Source organism: Jaculus jaculus, chromosome 4, assembly GCF_020740685.1.
Source record: "Jaculus jaculus isolate mJacJac1 chromosome 4, mJacJac1.mat.Y.cur, whole genome shotgun sequence".
In the NCBI taxonomy this organism is placed as follows: Eukaryota; Metazoa; Chordata; class Mammalia; order Rodentia; family Dipodidae; genus Jaculus; species Jaculus jaculus.
Window position 1 is genome coordinate 157,511,811 of NC_059105.1, and position 23,258 is coordinate 157,535,068.

The window sequence follows — 23,258 nt, forward strand, 5'->3', positions numbered from 1 at the left end:
TTGGCCCTGCCAAAAGAACATTTTCAACCCTCCCCCCTACAGGCTCAGTGGTTAATTTCAAGGACAGCAAATATCCCTGGAGAGTTTGTTTTAGACTTTATACTTGTGACTTTTCAATCCCAGGGTCTCACAACTTCAAGACTCAGTGTAGACTTTACAGGGAGAGTTGTGAAAGTATTTTGCAATCCATTAGGCATTGACCAAGCTGGTGTCTGCCCTGCAGCTAGAGCAGTATCCAGAGGGCTCTGCTGGCCCTGGGTTAACCCTTGAGTCATGGATCCTGGGCAGGGGAGTGGGGACTAGAAGAGGCGACATTTGAAGGCAGTGTCTATCTACCAGCTGGCATGGGTATATGCCAGGATGTTCACCACCTACCATGGCCAAACAGTTGTGCTGGCTGGAAGTCAGTGTTGGGTTTTTAGCCTGCTAAACCTATTGGCCAAAACAATGCTATTATTCCTTGACTATCACATTGTCTTCCTGGACCTTTCTCACGTAATTCTTCGTCATGGCAAGTAGCTACTCTGCTGGTAATTCAGGGTGGACATTTGTGAAGTTTCCTGGGCTGTTTCTTGGTACTTCCCTGACCAATAAGTGAGCAGTGGTTGGTCTACCTTCAGGATCCCTATTCAGTCAGGCTTCTGCTACCAAGTGCAGGAACTCAAAGCCAGGCTGTGCCTGAAGAGCTGATGTGAATATCTGGATTCCCAGACAAGTGGAACTTACTAGAGTCTATGGAATACAAGTTCCCCGAGAATAACAGTTGTCTCTTATAGCACTGGGCAGAACATCTTGCATATAAAAGGCATTTAGGAAAACGTTGAGTTTATATGGAGCAACTCAAGATACCTTTTATCAACTGTTCTTGCCAATGGAGGATACATATGAACATATATGTTCATGAACATACATATGAACAGAACGCAGTTGAGTCAACAGGCCACTCTGCCCTCTTTCGCTATGGACCTGATAAGAACATTTGCCTTTGAGATTCCCGGTCCACTTTCACAACAGAATCTGCTTCTCGATACCCAGGGGAAGCTGCCATTCTCTACAGAGGGCTGGTGGCTCAGTTGTTTCCAGGCCCAGCTTTCTGGTGTCACATTTTGCCCCCCTTCCCTACATCCCCAGCTCTGGTCATGCGCTAAAGAAAAGAGCAGCACTTACTTTGAGCACTGTTTTATTGTCTGAAGATGGGGTGCGCCCAGACCACAAGGCGAATTTGCAGGGGTCACCCTCCACATGCTCAGTCACACCCAGCTCTGAGGTCTGTAGACAGGAAATGCCTGTGAGAGGCGGGGAAGGGAGGGCAGTGGGGGAACTTAGGGCTGGGATGGGGAGGGGAAGGCAACAAAGAGGAGAGGGCCGAGGGAGGGGCTTCTGTCAATCAAACTTCAACAGACTGGATATTTCATCTACCCAGGATGAAAAGGACCTGCAAAGCAGGTGCCCAATTAGCAGGGAGGGTTGGTGAAGAGGGAGGCACTAAAAACAAACAGAAAGATCTATGAACTCTAGGACAGACAAGTGGTAGATGAGGGTGAGCGCTTTCCAAGCAGGAGCCATGGGCCTTTGTCCAGGAGGGATTTGGGTGGAGGCAGGGAAAGAGGTGCGGCAAATCCCTTCCTGCCCATGGGTTCTTATCAAAGTGTGCAGCCTTGTGCTGTCCCGCCTGTCCCACCTACCAGTAGTTTGTTCTTGTAAACATATTTCGTGTGTCCTGAAGAGTCTTTGATCTCCTTGCTAAAAACTAAGGAGATCTCAAAGAGGAACAGGTGCCGCTCCCGCCCCTTCCGGATCAGCGACTTCGGGTCCCAAACTTGAAAGGCATCCTGAAGAATCAACTCTCCCTGCACATCCAAGTTCTCATCGAACCCTGAAAGACACCCAAGTCCACTCTGTGGAATTTTTCCAGTGCTATATTGGGGGGAGGGGGGGGCGCGTTCCATTTCCCCTTGGAGAGCAGCTCCCACTTCCATGGAGCGTTAACAGGTCTCTTACCTACTCTCTGCCCCATGTCTCCTGTATAAATATACAACATCTGTGGGATCTCCTGAAAGGTACTACATAATCCTCCTGCTTCCACTGTGACAGGGACCCAGGACCTTCTGAAAAGGCAGATCACAAGGCTCTTTTTTTCGTCCATGACTCCACTGTTCCAAGCTTGAAGCTCTGAGTGTGACTTAAGACAAACACCATCTGATGGAGTGCCCTTGGCTCTGCTTTATTTGTTGTTGCCCTATTTTCTTATATTCTATTCCCATGATTCTTCCTTTTGGTTGCTCCTGAACCGTGTGGTGCATAGGCTTTCAACAGTGTATACCACTTTTAGAAGATTCTCTAGCTGGAGTGTGCATAAAAATCACCTGAGAATCATGTGAAAACACACATTTCTACACACCCTTCTCTTCTGAAGAGGTTCTGATTTTAGTGAGTTCACAAATCTGCACTTCTCCAAGCTTCCAGATGCCATTGTTGGTCTGCAGACCATACTTGGCACGGCTGGATCCAAACTACAGATCAGGGACAGGCTGAAGAAGCAGTGTACTATAGGGATGGCCGAAGTTGAAGATCCAGTGCACACAGTAAAGACAGGGGTGGAGAAATTGTGTCAGCCGGGGAGTCATCAGATGATAGGTGCTCAGTGTGGAGGAGAAAGCCCTGGTTCTGTTGCTCTAAGACTTGAGCCTTCCTGTACTAAAGGTGGGCCAGAAAGCAACCAGGCCACACTAAGCTTCTTAGCCGTGGGAACAATGGTATCACAGGGGTGGGTTGGAGACCAGAAAAGACAGAATAACCCACATACTTCCGTATTTGCCAAGGACTGTACTTACTTCCCTTACTACCTGTTTATCAGACTAGAATGTTGTCTTAAACCCATTTATCAAAGTTCACCCCAATCTGGCTCCTCTGTGCATCTGTTTTGCAATATCAAGACCACTTTAAATCCTTTCTGGATCCCAAGAACACAGTTCTAGCTGACTGAAGTCCCATCCAGGTCATCTGGCCAGGCTTTCCTATATTTCCAGGAAGGACAAAATCTAGTTGCACAAGAATGTACATGTATTGAATGTCACTGAACTATACTATTAAAAATAGCTACAATGGTGTGTGTCTGTGTGTGTGTGTGTGTGTGTATACATATATATATATGTACATACACACATGCATATATATATATATAAAACATTGTATATACCATTTATATATATGTATGAAATTTTATATTTAATACCATTTATGTATATAAACCATTTATGGTTTATATATATGTGTATGTATGTGTGTGTGTGTGTGTGTATATATATATATATATATATATATATATATATTTTTTTTTTTTTTTTTTTTTTTTTTTTTCTTAAGAGTAGCTGGTCATGGTATTGTATACCTATAATCTCAGTTACCTGAGGAAGGACCATAAATTCAAGGCCAGCTTAGACAGTTTAGTAAGACACTGTCTTAAAATTAAAAAAACAAAAGGGATGGGGGTATACTCAGTGGTAGGCTTGTTTGCCAGTGTGCATAAAGTCTTGGGTTTAATCCTTAGTACTAAAGGTGGGGTGTATAATGCTAAAGACACTGGTATGTATGTGTAGAACCAGAATTTCTACTTAGTCTTCTCACAAAGGTAATGCAAATAGTATGCAGATGAGCAAGTCTACTGTGGTCCAGGGTTCTAGTACATTTACAGTACAGAACTTGGTCTGCGCTGACTTATCTCGTGGACAGCAAAGTGTCCACACACCTTAAATGGCTTAGGCTTGCACCACCTGGAGGCAGGTGTTAACCAAGCTGGTTTGTGGTGCTCTCTTTCCAGGACTACCAAAGACCCATCTAACAGCTTGCTGTTTTTCCTCTCTTCCAGGCTTGCCCGTGGCCTGATTTCATATCTATTCTCTCCCTGGATACAAGTTCCCTGGCCTGAGGGATGGAGGTAGCATCCCCAGGAGGTACCTTCCAGCATGCTGACGTGCATGGCATCATTGGCTTTCTTGGGGACACTGAGCATCACTTCCAAGCCATCCTTGAGCTCCCCTTTCCCTTCTTCACAGCAAGTTAAAAGTTCCTGGGGAAAAAGTCCAGACAATTAGGATTATTTCCTTAGCTTTCCAACCCTCCACAGTCTAAACCACCAAGAAAATGCTATGCCAGCATCATGTTCTGCCTGTAACAGTTCCCTCTGAGCTATAAGGAAAGTAGAGAAGTTCATGTAGAGGGTTAGGTACTGCCATATAATTCAACTACTATTTTTCTTCCAGGTGAAGCTTCTCCAGTTCTGTCTAGTTCATTTGAAGTCAATCTACCCCAACTTCCAAATGACTGAACTTTAAGTCGGTGACTAGGGCATTTTCCATCACTGTGCTGCCTTCTGATGGAAGGGACTACCCCTGACAAAGCATACCACCATAGATTCAGTACAGAAGGATCCTAAGGGAGAAGTAAAGAAAAAAAAAGGGGGGGGGGATCTAAGAGGAAACAAAACCTGTGTTTCATAGCAGTCATGTGTCTCTGTATGTCTACTACTGATACCACTTTTATTTATAAGCCTATACTGCATGAGAACTGATTTCCATCCTATTGGGAGCACCTGAGGTTTGATACTATAGATCTGTAACATTTCAGAGTTACAAAGGATTTTTAGATTGAAAGGAGAGAAGTTCTTGACCTGAGGCCAATAGATGGGATTCTAGACTAGTCCTTTCATCATCAGCATAGAAGACTGGGATGGAGAGGCATGAAGTGATCTTCCTCATGTTAGATAGTGCAAAGGAGGCCCTGCAGGGGCTGAGATACAGACCTGAATGCAAGTTGGGCACTCCGTCCAACATGCCAGCCCCTCCATGCTCTCTGAACACCAGCACTTGCTGGCACAGACTCTGTCTCGTTTCCTGCTCAGTTGGGAAGCATAACCGCAAAGCTGCCCACAGATGTACATGATCTGTTTTCTACAGAAAATACCATTTTCAACAATCTTAGGAATCATAAAATCATCTGAAATGGTTTTTGTCCAAACTAGAGAAATGTTTTTTTCCTAAGAGGATTACTGCTCTTGATCACTGCAACACTGGGGAAGAAACAGTGAAGTCATGTTGATGTGCAAAGCATATCTGCTTGAGGGGCTGGGGCTTCTATGAAGGAAAGAAGTTCATTAGATCAAATCTTATAAACATGGTATGATAGGACTTCCGGCATATCAACTTAGGGCACTTGCTGGCAGGAGAATACTTATCTATGTAATGCTATTAATAGGATGTATCTAGCCTCTCTAGGACTTCTTATGGTAAACAAACCTGGAACCCGAGGTTTTAGGGACATGGCTGTCTGAAAAGTGCCACATAAATTATGCAATGGTATAAGTAAAAACCAACAACATGAGCCTGGTATGGCAGCACACGCCTTTAATCCCAGCACTCGGGAGGCAGAGGTAGGAGGATCGCTATAAGTTTGAGGCCACCCTGAGACTACATAGTGAATTCCAGGTCAGCCTGGGCTAGAGTGAGATCCAACCTTGAATAAAACAAAGAAAGAAAGAAAGAAAGAAAGAAGGAAGGAAGGAAGGAAGGAAGGAAGGAAGGAAGGAAGGAAAGAAAGAGAGAGGGGGGGAGGGAGAGAAAGAAAGAAAGAAAGAAAGAAAGAAAGAAAGAAAGAAAGAAAGAAAGAAAGAAAGAAAGAAAGAAGCAACAACAATCCACTACTCAAAGTGCTCTCTTCAGGGCAAGTGACACTGTGTGGCATGTATCACTTGGAGATCTCTGTTCATCTGGAACAAAGGATATTCTGACACCACAAGAAGGAAATGGAACCTCCGTGGCTGCTCTAGATACCCTCCTGCCATGTTGGGATTATTCATATCTTTGAAAGTATTGGTAAATGTCTATAGCTGGCCAGTTGTCTGATTAATGAGAATCAGAAACAAAATTCCAGCCCTTAGGTTTTCCTGTGTTGTCTTGGAGATGTTCCCATATGAACAAAAGAGTGTAGGGTATATAGGAAGAGGAGTGCTGCCTGGAGCCATGTCCTTGAGAGGTTGGAGTTTTCAGCTGCGTCTTTAGTTCCAGTCAACCTGAAGTTCTCTGATGTCCCCACCCTTTTCTAATTGTAACCCTCCCAACCTTGTTCTCATACATTATCAAAGGAAATGCATGCGGTAGGACACAGGACAAAACCAAGAAATACGCTTGAGTTTGCAACAGAAAATATCTATTAGCTTATTCCCCAAAGCAATTTAACAAATCTGCCAACCTAGTAGCAGAGCCAATAAATTCTCCTTGGGTCCTTGTAATAGTTTATGACAAGGAGAAGGCTCCATATTTAATTTAGGTTCCAAAAAGGACAGCCATAGCAGATTAACAGGCAGAATATTGAGCACTTGAACTGACATACAGTTTCTACTCCATGTAACACCTAAGTGATGAGCCCCAGAGGACACTGACAATTAAATGTCAATTTATTTTAAATTAAAATGACCTTAAGGAGAAAATAAATGCCACATTATTTATTTATTTATAGCAAAAGCTCAGCAAACTATTTTTCTTTTACTCAGCAGGCATTACACCACCAGCATATTTTAAAGAGGCAAAAATTATTGTTTTTTTACCCCTAATAATTTTGCAATCTCCCTACATAAATAAAATCTCTGCTACTCTATTAGTTCACATCTGAGTTACTTATATAGTACCTCCCTCCAAAACACTCAATTCCAGAATGAAAGTCCAGAGCACACCTTTCCAGCTGCTTAAGCCAATTCTGTCCTCCCTTCTCTCCCTCATCCCTGTTACATAACTAATTCTCTGAAATGTTGGCCTCAGGGGGCTAAAGTGGGGAGACTTATGCTTTTTTTAAATTAGAACTGCATCTTAATTGATTTAATATTGGCAGTGCAGATAAGTGAGTCAGCTTTTGTTAAGTTTTTTTCTTTCAAATTTTGCAATCCCACCAATTCCTATAGAGGCTTTGTGATACATAAATCAAAATCCACAAAAATCCATTTTAAAAAGTCTATTAGGCCAGGTGTGGTGGCGCACACCTTTAATCCCAGAATTTGGGAGGCAGACTGTTGTGAGTTCAAAGCCACCATGAGACTACACAGTGAATTCCAGGTCAGCCTGGACTAGAGTGAAACCCTACCTCAAAAAACCAAACAATAAATAAATAAATAAATAAATAAATAAATACCTATTAGCACAACAAAATAATTTAGAAAGGCCAGTCATAAAGCAGGCTGGGGGAGTTCAAGAAGGTACCTGTTCGCAGAGGTCCTGGCTAAGGAGGATCCATGGGAAATGACCCGAGATCCAGAGGCAAGGAAGGGTCTAAAGAACATGTGGCTGAAGGTCAAGTCTGGACTGAGTTTTCACGGGAGACTCACCACCCCAAGCTCTTAGGGAAATCTCTGAGCATTTATATGGAAGCGTCAGAAGACAAAGAGGAAAAACAGGTCTCCCTCAAGAGCTAATGTGCTCTGCACATTGTCATCTTCATCCTAACCCTCACTAAAGGCCCAGCCATGATGGTCAGTAGTCCTCTGTCATTCTGCAGGGCTGAATGGCCCTGGTACCCGGAGATAGAGGCCCTGTGGTCTCCTCCTGAGGGATGAGGCAGGAGGTTGGCAGGAAGCAGCATGGAGGGAAGAAGGGCACATGTTCTAACCCTGACCCACAGGACAGAAGACAGAACCCACACAGGCCTCCTGAACTACCTCTCTCCTCTCACCATGGAACCTCTAGTATTATACTAGGGAGACTTGGGGGTTGGAATATGGGCATGAACCAGTGTGACCAGTGCCTAGGATGTTAAGTCAGCCTGGCTTTCAGGTGGTGAAGCTAGGTCATGTAAAATGCCGCAGGTACCTTTAAACATGAGATAAGTGTTCTGAAGTTACTTTGCATACATTTCCTAACCATCTCTTTGTTCTTCACATTAGCAGAACAACCAGAAATACATACAGAAGGAGGAAAACCTGTACTCATATACTTCAGGAACTCATGTGAGTATCTAACTGCCTATTACATCCACCTCTCTGGCTTCCTGTAGAATTGTCGTATGTTCAGAGTATCTGTATATCTTTACATAAGAAAGCTAAGTCCACACGTTCCTCCAGACACAAAATGGCCTGGATACCCATGACCTCACAGTGCCTGACACTACCTACACAAGGCCATCATAACAGGACGAAAAGATCATGACATTAACATAAGAGAGACTGATTGAGGCGGGGAGGGGATATGATGAAGAGTGGAGTTTCAAAGGGGAAAGTGGGGAGAGGGAGGTTATTACCATGGGATATTGTTATGGAAGTTATCAATAAAAAAAATTAGGGCTGGAGAGATGGCCTAGTGGTTAAGCGCTTGCCTGTGAAGCCTAAGGACCCCGGTTCGAGGCTCGGTTCCCCAGGACCCACGTTAGCCAGATGCACAAGGGGGCGCACGCGTCTGGAGTTCGTTTGCAGAGGCTGGAAGCCCTGGCGCGCCCATTCTCTCTCTCTCTCCCTCTACCTGTCTTTCTTTCTGTGTCTGTCGCTCTCAAATAAATAAATAAATAAATATTAAAAAAAAAATTAAAAAAAAAAAGAAAGCTGAGTCCAAAGACTGGGGAGGTGGCTCAGTCACTGAAAGTGCTTGTTGCACAAGTATGAGGAACTGAATTTGGATCCCCAGGACCCATGTAAAAGGCAAGATATTGTGTCATGTGCCTGCAATCTCAGTGCTGGGAAGGTGGAGAAAGCAAGTCCCTGGGCTTGCTGGCCAGATAATGTAGCTGATTTGGTGTGCTCCAGCTTCAGTGAGAGACCTGTCTCAAAAACAAGGTGGACAGCAGTTGATCTCTGACCTCCGTGTGCATACATACATGTGTATGCATACCTGTACACACATGTGCACACATACAAACACAGAATAAATAAATGGAAAGATAATTACAAATTACTTAGTGTTTTATATAATCTGATTATTTGACTTTTTTTTTTTTTTTTTTTTTGGTTTTTCGAGGTAGGGTCTCACTCTGGTCCAGGCTAACCTGGAATTAACTCTGTAGTCTCAGGGTGGCCTTGAACTCACGGCGATCCTCCTACCTCTGCCTCCCGAGTGCTGGGATTAAAGGCGTGCGCCACCACGCCCGGCTTTGATTATTTGACTTTTAAAGAATGTTTAAAAATTATTTTTTTTTATTTTTATTTATTTGATAGCAACAAACTGAGGGGGGAGGGAGAGAGAGAGACTAGTGCATGTCAGGGACTCCAGCCACTGCAAATGAACTCCAGATGCATATGCCCCCTTGAGCATCTGACTTATGTGGGTCCCGGGGAATCGAGCCTCAGACTGGGGTCCTTAGGCTTCAAAGGTGAGTGCTTAACTGCTAAGCCATCTCTCCCGCCCCAAAAGAATGTTTTGAAAGAAGCTCAAATTTTTTGGTTGGCTGCAATAAAATATCTAGGGCTCTATAATCCAAGACACCATCAAGTTTTCATATGTTCCCTTTTACTGTTTCCTCTCAGTAGACACATGGTCTTAACAAACACTAAGGTTAAGGTGATGGTAGTGCCAGTGCACATATAGACTGGCCCTGCTCTTTAAGACTCTGACCTTGATTCTTACCAAAGTGTGGACGTGTCCACAGGAGGAAATGCTAAGGAGTGCTGGAGTCACCAGTGCCCAACATGGAAATCAGTAAGAGTTTGCAGCAATGGGTGGGAGTGGGAAATAGTCACAACTTATTCCTGCTCTCATTTCTCCTCTACCTGAAACAGCATGTGGCATTCCACAGGAAAGAACACATGGTCCAGAGACAGCAATGCTGGCGTGGGTTCATCTGAGGCTCTGCTCCAGGGGGCAGAAATGCTTCAGCTGGGGCCTTTCCCATTACTAGGGGCAAAGCCCAGACCCGCATCAAGACCTGCATTCTCTAGTCAGGAGTGTGGGCAGGGTGGGGAGGGGAGGTACCTTCAGGAGCAGCTGGTACTTGGTGATCCTCTGGACAGGCTTAATTAGGTATGAAGAGATGGAGTTGGCCAGGCCATGCCGCTGCTGAATCTCCTAAAGGGATGAGAAGAGGGGCAGTGAGACGTGGGAGGAGGGTGTGTACACATGTGTGTAATGTGTACGAGGTCCTTCTGGAAAAATTAAGGCAGGGTAAGGAGAACACAGATGAAACAGAGGTAGACATTGATGGGAAATGGTCTTAGGTAAAAAGGGAAGAAGAGAAAAGAGAGCTCAAGATACAGAGAGAAAAGGAGAGATGGCAGAAAGGAAGAAGCTTCTGGGGAAGAAGAGGGTTTATAAATCTGAAGTGGGACTTAAACAGAACTGGAAGGAGATACAGGTAGAAAAAAATAGTGATGAGAAATAGAAGGAAAAAGTAAAGGTGAAAAAATAGAAGGGAAAGAAATAAACCTGCAGATAAGGGCAACAAAGGAGGACTGTTGAGAGGAAAGGGATTACAAGAAATGAGGCTCTAATTTCTTTTCTGACAAGTTACAGATCTTCCTCTGCCCTCAGTCTCCTTAACATTCTACAAGGAGAGACGGGCATGGTGGTGCACGCCTTTAATGCCAGCACTCGGGAGGACTGCCGTGAATCTGAGGCCACCCTGAGACACAGAGTGAATTCCAGGTCAGCCTGGATCGGAGTGAGACCCTACCTTGAAAAAAAAAAATTACACAAGGATACAGTTCTTCCTACTATTTCCCCTCTTGTTGCAACTTATCATGTCCCAAGTTAGGTCATCCCTTTGTTTTTTTTTCCATGTTTTTCAATGTGGTTAAAGGCATCTCCCCCATCCCTCAAGTCCTCTGAGCTTGAAACCAGTCATCTTTAACTGTTTCCCCTCTGTTATGCCCAGTGGCAAATCTTTTCTCCCATCTCTATGGACATCACCCCCACCACTCATGCCCAAGAAAAGGCCATGACTATGGTTTTCAGCCACTGTTGGTGCTATTTTTAGTTAACTTATATTACTAGGATATAACACCTGACCAGAAGCAGTAGATGGGCAGAAAGCATTTATCTGACCTATAGTCTCCAGGAGAAACTTCATAAGGGCAGGGATGAGCAAAGAGTGCTGAAGGAGATCTCTTGTTCTTCACAGTCACCTTTTTTTTTAAGCATTTTTAAATTTTTTTGTTTATTTTTATTTATTTATTTGAACATGACAGACAGAGAAAGAGGGAGGGAGAGAGAGAGAGAGAGAGAGGGAGAGGGAGAGGGGGAGAGAGAGGGAGAGGGAGAGGGAGAGAATGGGCATGTCAGGGCTTCCAGCCACTCTAAATGAGCTCCAGACACGTGCGCCCCCTTGTGCTTCTGGCTAAGATGGGTCCTAGGGAATTAAGCCTTGAACCAGGGTCCTTAGGCTTCACAGGCAAGTGCTTAACCACTAAGCCATCTCTCCAGCCTCCATAGTCACCTTTATTCCTCCACAAGAGTAACAAATTTGGTAGCCCACCTGGTATATGGAGTATAACAAATGCAGCCCAGGGTCACTGGATTTGCATTGAGATATTTTGTAGACGACTGGGGGATGTGAGGCAGGGTTGCTGGAGTCCCTGCATGGAGACCTTGTGGAACCATAGCATGAAACATGAGTTGCAGTGAAGTCCCCAGGATTTTGGAGATGACAGCTTCCAAGAAGAGCTGCTGGCTTAGAATGGAGTTTTCACAAGGCTGTGGGCAGCCCAGCTGGAGGGACAGAATTAGAACCTCAGAGATCTTGTCACTGACTACAGATGTTAGACTTGGAACTACAGAATTTGATGTTTGCCCTGTTTGTTTTAGATCTTGCTTGGTTTAGCCTTTACATCTTGGTTCAGATTTTTCCTTGCTATGCTCTATGCCATCTTTTGCAATGTGACTGTTTATTCTGTGTCATTATGTGTATTTAACTTGTGTCTTAATTTTATAGGCTTATAGTTGAGAGACTGTCTTGGGTCTCAAATGATGCCTTGGACTTTGGACTTTTGAACAGTGTTGGGAGTGATTGAAAGAACTATGGGGACTTTTAAAGTTGGACTGAATGCAGTTTTACATCTTGAAATGGTCATGAGTCTATGAGGGTCAGGGGTAGAATGTGGTAGTTTGAATCAGATGTCCCCCATAAACATGTGCTCTGTATGGCCCCCAGCTGGTGGCAGTTTAAGTGGTGGAGGCTTGCTAGAGGATGTGTTACTGGGCATAGGCTTTGGGGCGTACTTAACCTTCACGTTACTGGGACAAGCCACCTAACAAAAATCAGCTGATTGGATGAAAGGTTTTATTTCGGCTTAGAGTCTGAAGGGGAAACTTCATGGAGGCAGAAGAAATCATGGCACATGTAGAGGCTGGGAATCACCCCCTGCCAGCAGGTGGAAAACAGCAGCAAGAGAGAGTAAGCCTACCTGAGATTACATAAGAACTAGAGAACAGAAAAGGACAACGGAGGGCTGCGAGAGCCAGTGAGAACAGGTCGGTAGTGGCAGGAGGGTAGTCAAGATGAAGCCTAATCTGGGACTTAGTTGATGGGGAAGGGCTGGTTAAGTAGAAAACTGAAGGAATGACACCCTCCAAAAGGGGCCCAAACACAAACTAGACAGGCCAAAATAACAATTTCTTTGGATGATAATGATTACTATGCTCGCTCACAGAGGAAATTCACCTAGGTCATAGAAGTAAACAAACTAAAAGCAGATAAGTAAGACTGGTTAGGTCGCTGATGGAGCTGAAGTAGCAAAAAAGAGGATTTGGTGGTAATGATTTTCTAATGGCAAAGTACTGAATGCCTTAAAGAGAAGAAACACATAGTGAGTGTTTAAAAGAGGGTAATATGTGCCTACAGACACGGGGGGATAGAGACTAGGGAAACAGAGAGACATACTATGAGATTAACAAAAGCCCATCTGTTTCCTACCCTAGAAGGCAGTGATTTTCTCACTTATTTACCTCTTACCACAAGGTGAGTGGTTTCAGTGGACCTTGTTGAAGGATGATGGCCGAACAGTTGGAAACAGAACTCTCTTTGAGCAAAAGTATTTGGGGCACCAGTTCCCCATAGAGAACATGGGGATTTAAACTGGCTCCTGTGTCAGGAGAGCATAGGTAACACTGAGTTTTTAGCCTCTTTCCTCTGACAAGATATGGATGTCTGGCAGGACTCGTAGGAAATAGAGGCTGCTCCATTCACAAGACAACTGAAGCATGCTCAGAACCACAGGGCAACTGACACCACCCCATGTAGTTTAGGGTCAGACCTCTGGGTCAGGTGAATGGATAGACCTATCTAGGACTTTCATTTGTATGTTTTCTTTACAATAAGGGACAATAAAACACTTTTGACACTAGTTTATCTCTTACAGTTGTGGGTTTAAAGAAAATGGCTTCAAGGTATGGAGCGGACAGAAATTCTTATGGTGGAATGAAAATAAACCATCAAATTATGCTTTTTGGAAAGCTTTGGGAAGGTTTATTGCTCTCTGACACGACTGCTTCCACTGACTCTAGCTGCTGTGGACACTTAATGGGACACTTCACTAGGAGTGGGGGGAAGGATGGGGACTTGATGGTATGTCAGACTTAACAGTCAGAGTACAGAAACTAACTAGAAATGGGAAACAATACAAATAAGCCTAAAGGAAATGCAGTATAGCACCAGGCAAAGAGGTGTGTAGAAACATGAGTCAGGAATCAGATCTCAAGGAGGGAGATGTAACAGCAAGGCCCGTTGTGGGCAACTTGTCACAAATTCTATCAGAGACACAAACCACTGTATATGCATAGATAAAGAGAAAGTTTTATGGATGACATGTGATCTTTAAAGGGTAGAAAGAATTTAACTTTGAAGCATGATGTGCATGCTTTGTGTGTGTGTGTGTATGTGCGTGCACATGGTGAATGAAAACACTGTGGACCAAGACAATGACACAGAAGTGCTTGAGTCTTGCTTAGAACACAGAACTTGTATGTCATAAAAATGCTAGGTAGGGGCTGGAGAGAAGGCTTAGCAGTTAAGGAACTTGCCTGCAAAGCCTAAGGACTCATGTTCGACTCTCCAGGTCCCACATAAGTCAGATGCACAAAGTGACACAAGTGTGCAAGGTCACACATGTGCACAGAGGATGCACATATCTGGAGTTTGGCTGCAGTGGCTGGAGGCCTTGGCATGCCAATTCTCTCTCTTTCAAATAAAAAGGCCAGTCTCTTGGGCTTACATAAAAAAAATGCTAAGTTAGGGGGCTGGAAAAATGGCCTAGTGTTTAAGATGCTTGCTGGCAAAGCCAAAGGACCCAGGTAATGCTGGATGCACAAGGTGGTATGTGCACCTAGAGTTTGTTTGCAATGGCTAGAGGCCCTGCTATACCCATCCTCTTTCTCATAAATAAATATTTTTAAAAAGCTAAGTGGAAGAAGGGCACAATTTATTTACAACTTTAAGGAAACTCTTCTGGAGTCCTCTGATGAGTAATTAATCAGAAACATCTTAAGGACGTTCACCAACAACCAAAGATAACAGTGCTGTAGAGAATTCTACTCCAATATCAAGTAAATTCCAGCATGAGTTTAGAGCAGTGTTTTCTTGGGTTCTGTTTTGCTCCAAGAGTTCCAATTTCAAACACCATGGCTATTGATCTATTTTAAAAAGCCATGTGCAGGGGCTGGAGAGATGGCTTAGCGGTTAAGCGCTTGCCTGTGAAGCCTAAGGACGTATGAGGCTCGATTTCCCAGGACCCATGTAAGCCAGATGCACAAGGGGGTACATGCATATGGAGTTCATTTACAGTGGCTAAAGGCCCTGGCATGTGCTTGCTCTTTCTCTCTCTGCCACTCTCAAATAAATAAATAAATAAAAATAAACCACAAAAACTAAAAGCCATGTATGCTTGTTCCTCATCTAGCTTTCCCCATTCAAAAGCCTTTTTTGGGGCTGGAGATATGGCTTATTGGTTAAAGTACCTGCCTGCAAAGCCAATGGACCCAGGTTCTATTCCCCAGGACCCATGTAAGCCAGATGGACAAAAGCCCCCCCCCTTTTTTTTTTGAACCCTATAGGATCAATCTGCTATGGCAGTGTCAGCCTACAAAGATGCTCATCTAAGTTTATATATTATAAGTTGGAGTACAAGACTCATGCTTACGTGTCTATTCTATATAGCCTAGCCCACTGCTCTGCATACATCCAAGTGCTTATGGAAGCAGCGAAAGCAGCCTTTACACAGTTCTGATTCTCAAGTTTCAACAATGTCTGATAGGACTATCAGAATGGCTATCACTGCTACAGTCCATCACTCCCTAAACATTCCATCTTTATCTTGCCATTCCATTCATCCCTTGGCTCTTATATTCACCTGTTTGATTCTGTTCACTTTATAGCTACTAGGCTACTCCTCTGGGGGGACCAGCACTGAGTGGATTTATTCCATCAACCACCAGCATGATTTTGTACTCATCTGAAATCAAAGGCTCTGACAAGGCATATTTCCTCTTGATGTTCGTGATACCAGAAGTGCTCAACCCTGGTTACACAGCTCTTACTGGACTCTTAATCCCAGTACAATCCACATTTAGGCTCATCACATCAGAATCTCAAGTGGAGGTGTCAGGAATCAGTATTATACAAAGCTCCCTTTGCAATTCAATTGTGTAGCCAAAATGCAAACAATTGCTAGAAAAGTGATTCTCAAAGTTGAGATTCTGGAGGGCTCCATACAGCTCAAATTGCTAGGCCTTAACCAATTATCTGAGCCAACAGGTCTGGAGTGAGGTTCAGAATTTGCATTTCTAACAAATGCTCAGGAGATGCTGATGTGGCTTGGCCCACTTTCAGAACGACTATGATTGAGAAAGCTATTCTATGAAGTAGAACATCTTAATCATTGAGTCTTCTAAACACCAAGTTTATGTCTAAGCTTAGTGCTGAGACCTACAGAAAAATTTTGCCTTGCCTAAAATCACCACAGTTGAGAAGGGGTGGTCTAAAACAAAGGACAAGCATTGTTTTGTGCTAGCTTTTCTCCAGACTTTGTCCATGAAGTGAAGGTTGACAGTGGCCAGGAAAGAAAAACAAGGCACAAAGACTAACTGAACACTCATTGCAAAGCAGCAAAGCATTACCCCTGTGCTCTCTGATTGCTTGAGAATGGAAACCACAGCTTACATCAAAGAAGGTGCCTGCATGCTCCAGGATCAGCTGGTTGGAATCAGGCTTGTTTTTACAGTAGGTGACATACATCTGAAACTTGTCTGCCTGAAAAGAACAAAGACAAGCATCCATTAGTTGCTCCCTCTGTCCACTGTGCCTGAAGGATGAGCAAGGGCTGCAGAGTTAACTCTTCAGAAAGTAGTGCTTGCATTCTCTTTGGCAAATGACATGTTTCCTTTCAGCCCATAGTCCCCTAACGCACGTTGGGATGCTTTTCTCCTATCTGAATGTAGAAAAGGTCTGCTGAGAGTAAGCACAGGGTAATACCAGGTTGAGCTAGAGCAAAAGAAGTTTGTTCATGTATTTGGAGGTTGGACAAAATTCATTTATAAATTACCCTTACTTTTTATCACCAATAATTATGTTTCTCATCTTTAAAAAAAAGCATAAATGCCATCCATGTTCAAGACAAATACAAAAAGTGAAGATGAGCTATATTCTCACAGGGAGCTCTGTCTGTACTCCATAATGATCTCTACTTCAGGGAGTTTGGGCACTCGTCATGCAACTACAGTTCCGTCCTCCATGTCCTAGGAGCAGTGATAAGACTTAGGGAAGAAGATGGAGTGACCCTTGAAGTGGCTCTGAACAGTGATTGTTACTTCAAGCCAAGGCTCTTGCATTTGGGTGAAAACTCACTGAATTCTCTCATGACCTCCCCACCTTTCTGCTGAGAAAGCATGCTTTGACCACTAAGTGCTTTTTCCACTAGTGAACTGCTGTCCATTTTCCTGCCTCTCAGGCATTTGTGATAGCCTCTCCCGAGACAGCAGCCTAGCCTAAGTTTATGCTCATCACATCCAGCTTTGCTGTCCTGTCTCATGTGTATCACTCTCTTGGTCCTCAGGCCACCCCTATACGGTGGGTTCTACTGTTGGTCCACCTTGATAGTTGAGAAGATTGTGGCACAGGTCAGTTAAGTGACTTTAATTCCGACAGTTAAGTGGTTGAACACTTAGTCTTAATTACCACCACTCAACATATTATAAGCAAATCTTCTACTCTTCATTTCTATACTACACTCATATATTAAAATCATAAGACTTAAGAAAATCTCCTCATGGTAATTCTGGGAAAAAGATGAATAACTTTTCTTAGCCGGGCGTGGTGGCGCACGCCTTTAATCCCAGCACTCGGGAGGCAGAGGTAGGAGGATCGCCAAGAGTTCGAGGCCACCCTGAGATTACATAGTAAATTCCAGGTCAGCCTGAGCCAGAGTGAGACCCTACCTCGAAAAACCAAAAAAAAAAAAAAAAAAAAAAAAAAAAAGAATAACTTTTCTAATCACCACAGGTTTCCTGAAACCAATGTTAGGGGATGTATACTACTTAGGAGTTACTCATCATCCCTAAGAGATGACATTAAATCATACTTATTGTTGATTGTAAAGAAAGTCCAAAAATTGCATGAATCAAGACTCAAAATTATCCTGTATTTAATAATCCCTCTTGATTTTTGTTATACTGGCTATGCAGCATAACATACTTACCAGTATTATGCTGGGCTGTGCACTGAATCATGCACTAGAACAAAATAAGATGGCAATCTGAGATTTTTGGAAGAAATAAAAATATGCTTGGAAGCAAACACTGAGATTTCAAGAGAAAGCCTGTGTGGGTGTCAGGCCTGAATTGAGGGACTGACTTGGACATTTATTACATGTTAGTGGGTTGTTCAACCTCTTTTCTGAGATGAGCCATCTCTGAAATCTAAAATATAACCACAGCTCTGCTTGTTACACAGGGATGTTAGGAACATTAACTCTCTGGATTGTAAAGACAATTCTGAAAGGCAATTAGTCCACTCTGATTACAAATTACAATCAGGGAATTAATACATAGTAAAATTCCTAGCCCTTGGGAGGAGTATTATATGTAGCTGAACTTGGTGGATTGCCACAAAGTTCTCTGCAGTCACATTGATGAGCATGGGCACAGAATAAGGTATGGTGGAGTACTAATGAAGATTGATTTTTTTTTTTCAGTTTATATTACTAGAACCTAGTGCATTCAGCCCAGTGACTTGGCCCATGATACAGCACTGAGAAAGAGGATGACTAGATACTCATCTTGTAGGTAAAAACTGGGATGGAGACCACAAGAGTCTGTTCTCTATTAAAGAAGAAAGTCTAACCAATGTTTAGATGGCTCCTGAAAGTTCTAGTTTCTCAGTCTTTATCCTGTACACATACTGAACTGTGTGTGGCAAGGGTGGTGGTCTTATTCTACTCTCCTGATCTCACAATTTTAGAAAGTCTGCAGAGATCTCAAGATGGACCTTGAACTTGACATCTATCAGCTCTTCTAAGGAGGGCTTGGCTCCCTGGTCAGGGATAGATTGGTTTTTCCAGAAGCTTCTCAAAGATTCACTCATGACCCCTCCTGTGGCACCTGGTCCCAAGAGAGACTGGCAGTAACACCAATTTTTAAGTCAGGCATGGGAAAGTGGTGCGAGGTACACTCCTGGAAACACGGACAGTGGGGAAGGAATTCAGTTGGTTACCCAGGTGACAAAGCAGTGTCCCACATCCTCAGGCAGCTGCTCGTACTTCTCCAGCTCTTTAAGGAAGATGCTGCAAGGGGAGAGAAAGGCTGTATCAGACACCCTGACACCGAGGATTATACTGGGGACAATTTAACAGTCAACTCCCAATTACTTACATGTGCCTTTTCTACTCTGTAAGTGATAGTGCAGTGAGGGTCAAGATGGATGCTTACTGATTAATGAGTGCCACTTAATATTTTTCCCCTGAGAGGTTCACATATCTTGGGATGAAAACAGATAATAAAAATATTGTAGCTGTGTTGTACCTTTCATTTTATTAGCAATTCTGAACTTATTGTTTTAATCCAAGTATCTAAGCACACTGTAGATATTTTTTAAAAAGATACAGATAAAAAACTATCACCTATGAATCCAAAAATAGACAAAAAAAATGAAAAAATAATTCAACCCTAACTCATCAATGGCAATCATGTAATTTTTAGTTTTCTTCTTCTACCAAGAGCCAGTTTGTGCTACATGTTTAAAAAAAATTTTGTTTTTTTGAGGTACGGTCTCACTTTAGGCCAGGCTGACCTGGAATTCACAATGTAGTCTCAGGGTGACCTCGAACTCACAGTGATCCTATCTCTCCCTCCCAAGTCCTGGAATTAAAGGTGTGTGCCACCACACCCAGCTTGATATGTTTTTTTGTTTTGTAATATGGACATTATTAGGAAAGGTAATTTAAAGGAAGTGGACAGTCACAGTATATTTCAAAGTAGAATAGATTTACTACTGAATTATCTGCCATCCTTGATGTCTAAGTTATAGCTCCTTTCTGTGTTGGTAAGTCATAACAAAATGTTTACAATGACTTCTAATTAATTATTAAATTATTGGTTTAGATTTAAAGAATATAAGTTCTAACATGCCAGAAATTTATTGGAATGAAGTTTGCTTTTTTTTTTGGTTTTTTGAAGTAGGGTCTCACTCTAGCCCAGGCTGACTTGAGATTCACTATGGAGTCTCAGGGTGGCCTTGAACTCACAGTGATCCTCCTACCTCTGCCTCCTGAGTGCTGGGATTAAAGGTGTGCACCACCACACCTGGCTTGAAGTTTGCTTTTTAAAACTCACTCAAGGGGGCTGGAAAGATAGCTTAGTGGTTAAATGCTTGCCTGTGAAGCCTAAGGAACCTGGTTTGAAGCTTGATTCCCCAGTACCCATGTATGCCAGATGCACAAGGTGGCACATGCATCTGGAGTTCATTTGCATCTGGAGGCCCTGATGCACCCATTTTTTCTCTCTCTCTTTCTCTCTCTGTCGCTCTCAAATAAATAAAGAAAAATTAAAATTTCTTTTCAAATGAAAAATAGGAGGCTTTGGGGAAGATTGCTTCTAGGAGTGGAAAATGATATGATTTTTTTTTAAAATATTTTTTGTTTACTTGAGAGTGACAGAGAGAGAGGGAGAGAGAGAGGCAAGTAGAGATAGAGAGAATGGGCGTGCCAGGGCCTCCAGCCACTGCAAACGAACTCCAGACGCGTGCGCCCCCTTGTGCATCTGGCTAACGTGGGTCCTGGGGAATCGAGCCTCGAACCAGGGTCCTTAGGCTTCACAGGCAAGCGCTTAACTGCTAAGCCATCTCTCCAGCCCTGATATGATTTTTTAAAAAGAGTAACCAATAAATTTCATAAAAATCATAAACATATGTTTTTGTTGATCCTGAAAGTTCAATTCTATATTTGTCTTATGGTAATATTTACATAGCTAAGATGATATATATATATATATAATTTTTTTTTTTGAGTAGTAGTTGTGGCACTGTTTACAATGACAAGTATGGTCTGTATAGAATACGGAATTTGAACTGTGATATATCCACAGAACTGAATACTATGTAGAAGTACTCAAAAGTGACAAAGCTGGGCTGGAGGGATGGCTTAGCTGTTAAGGTGCTTGCCTACAAAGCCAAAGGACCCGGGTTTGATTCCCTAGGACCCACGTTAGCCAGGGTGCACAACTTATAAATTGAAATTTTTTTCCACAATAAAAGGCCATTTGTAGAGCAAATCATAAAATATCATTTGAAATTTGAAAGATTTCCAGCAGTAGCCATTTGGTTACAATCATCTTTTTTCTTTTCTTTTTATATATATATTTTTTATTAGTTTTCTATTCAGCAAATACAGGCAGTTTGGTACCATTATTAGGCTCATCCGTGACCTACCCCCTCCCCAATGGCCCCTCCTTGCTGATGTATATGGGTTGTGCATTGTGGAGTTAGCCCACAGTAATTGGTACGATAAATGTCTCTGCATATCATGACCCAACATGTGGCTCTGACATAACTTTCCGTCCCCCTCTTCCGCAAAATTTCCCTGAGCCATGTTGGGTTCATTTTTGGTCTGCTTCAGTGATGAAGTGTTGGGGGCCTCTGAGGCTATGGCTGTCTGATTTGGTAGGAGTTGATTTTTCTCTGTATTGGTCTCCTTCCCCCTTGTGCTGGTATCTGGTTCATAAGGAAAGCAGCACCTTTGCTTGTTTTGCCAATTTTCCTTAGTTTCAGTCGGGACCTTTTTGAGGTATGATGGGGTGGCTCTCTCCTTAGGATCTGCATCTATCTTTCTTTCCCAGGTATTTTGCAGGGCAGCTAGGCAGTCGCCATCTTGGCCGGAAGTCCATCTTTTTTCTTAAATGTGAATTTTACAGTCTCCTAAACTGACTAATGGAGCAAAAAGCATTCTAATGAAATTTGGGCATTACAAATGCAGGTAAGCAGTGCTCAAAACCAATGCAGTATCATGTTTACTGCTATTTTTCAAGGTCTGTAGGTGAGTTTCAACATACCCATTTAACATGAATTCTAAAATAGAAGTAGGAGGTGGCTCAGCAGCTAAAGGTACTTGCTTGCAAAGCCTGCCTGCTCAGCCTGATCCTCCCCAGCATCCATTCAGCAGAAAGCAAAGTAGCACAGGGATCTGTGGTCACAATGCAGCTACGATGGTAAGAGGCAGAGCCGGGAGAACCTTGAAGCTTGAGAGAGTTTGTGGGCCAGCTAGTCTGGCATACACAGTGGCAAAACAAGAGCCCCTGTTTCATAAAGAAGGTAGAAGGTGACGGCAGAACCAAGAGATTCGGACCTATACACACACACAAAAAAAAAAATTAAAAAAAATTAAAAATATGAAAGTATTATGTTATAACTGAGGCTCAAAGTTAAAGTCCGAAGGAAACTTCCATTTTTGTTGCAAAAAGAGCCAATCAGGCCATCTCTATGTACACATACATGCACACATACAGGGTCACGCACATGTGTGTGTTCATGTGTGCGTGCATGTATTTATAATCTTTTAATTTATGGAACTGAATTGTAAAAGTCATTTTTTGTATGGCCCCCTTTTTACAATATACAATGCCTTCAGAAAGTGTTCAGGAATGTCTTATGTGGCCATTCCTCACATTAGCTTTTACGACAAATCCTAGAGAAGACGTGACTGGAGATCCAGCTCTGAGCCAAGACGACCTGATGGCAAAAGGAAGGGGACAGAATGGCTGGGAAAGCAGCAAAGAGAACCTGAGCTGCAGCAGGGTGAGGGCCAGGGAAAGAAAATAAGGTGCTTAAAGAAAAGGGGGGCCAAGGAAGAGAAGAGCAGGGAGAATCAGGAGACTCAAATGCTTAGGACACTGCTTTTTGCTGGTAGGAAGCCTGTTTCTTTATGCATATGACCAGGATTCTTACTGCAGCCCTCTGAACTCCAACCCACAGTAACTTGTCTGTTCTTCTTTAAGAGTGGCCAGAGAGGGCTGGAGAGATGGCTTAGCGGTTAAGCGCTTGCCTGTGAAGCCTAAGGACCCCGGTTCAAGGCTCGGTTCCCCAGGTCCCACGTTAGCCAGATGCACAAGGGGGCGCACGCGTCTGGAGCTCGTTTGCAGAGGCTGGAAGCCCTGGCGCGCCCATTCTCTCTCCATCTGTCTTTCTGTGTCTGTCGCTCTCACTCTCAAAAAAAAAAAAAAAAAAAAAGAGTGGCCAGAGAAATGGTGAACAGTTTGGATCACAACATTCTGTGCAGAATATAAAACTGTATTTTTTTTTTTTTTTGAGGTAGGGTCTTGCTCTAGCCCAGGCTGACCTGGAATTTACTATGTAGTCTCAAGGTGGCCTCAAACTCATAGTGACTCTTCTACCTCTGCCTCCTGTGTGCTAGAATTAAAGGTGTGTGCCACCATGCCTGGCATAAAATTGTATTTTTGTTCTGGAAGTTTCAGGGATACCCATGCCAATTCAGTAAGTTTCCCTCTTTCCTCATCTTTTGACCCAAAGCCAATTGATCAGGTCACTTTAATATTAATTTTAAGCACACAATGGTAACTGTATCTATAGAACTGGAAATGGATCCAAACGAAGATAGTGCTAGGAATTTTATTAAAAATTCCAGCAACTGAACAAGAGCAACACCATAACCTTTTGTAACAGCAACTACCAAAACACTATGGAAAGTTCCTTTGTTAAAAAATTCTCAGCATGTTTAGCCGGGCGTGGTGGTGCACGCCTTTAATCCCAGCACTCGGGAGGCAGAGGTAGGAGGATCGCTGTGAGTTCGAGGCCACCCT

The 23,258-nt window shown here is 43.1% G+C and overlaps 1 protein-coding gene across 17 annotated transcripts in view; it reads right to left on the reverse strand.

Moving 5' to 3' along the window:
• Kalrn (kalirin RhoGEF kinase) overlaps window positions 1-23,258 on the reverse strand; it is a 724,529-nt gene that overhangs the window by 253,970 nt on the left and 447,301 nt on the right. For all 17 annotated transcript variants that reach the window (XM_045147196.1, XM_045147195.1, XM_045147193.1 and 14 more), the window contains exons 26-31: window positions 18,664-18,733; window positions 16,117-16,206; window positions 9,942-10,034; window positions 3,958-4,069; window positions 1,686-1,876; window positions 1,168-1,269 (exon numbers count right to left, since the gene is read on the reverse strand). In XM_045147196.1, the coding sequence (XP_045003131.1) occupies window positions 1,168-1,269; window positions 1,686-1,876; window positions 3,958-4,069; window positions 9,942-10,034; window positions 16,117-16,206; window positions 18,664-18,733 (658 nt within the window). The remainder of the gene's footprint in view (window positions 1-1,167; window positions 1,270-1,685; window positions 1,877-3,957; window positions 4,070-9,941; window positions 10,035-16,116; window positions 16,207-18,663; window positions 18,734-23,258) is intronic.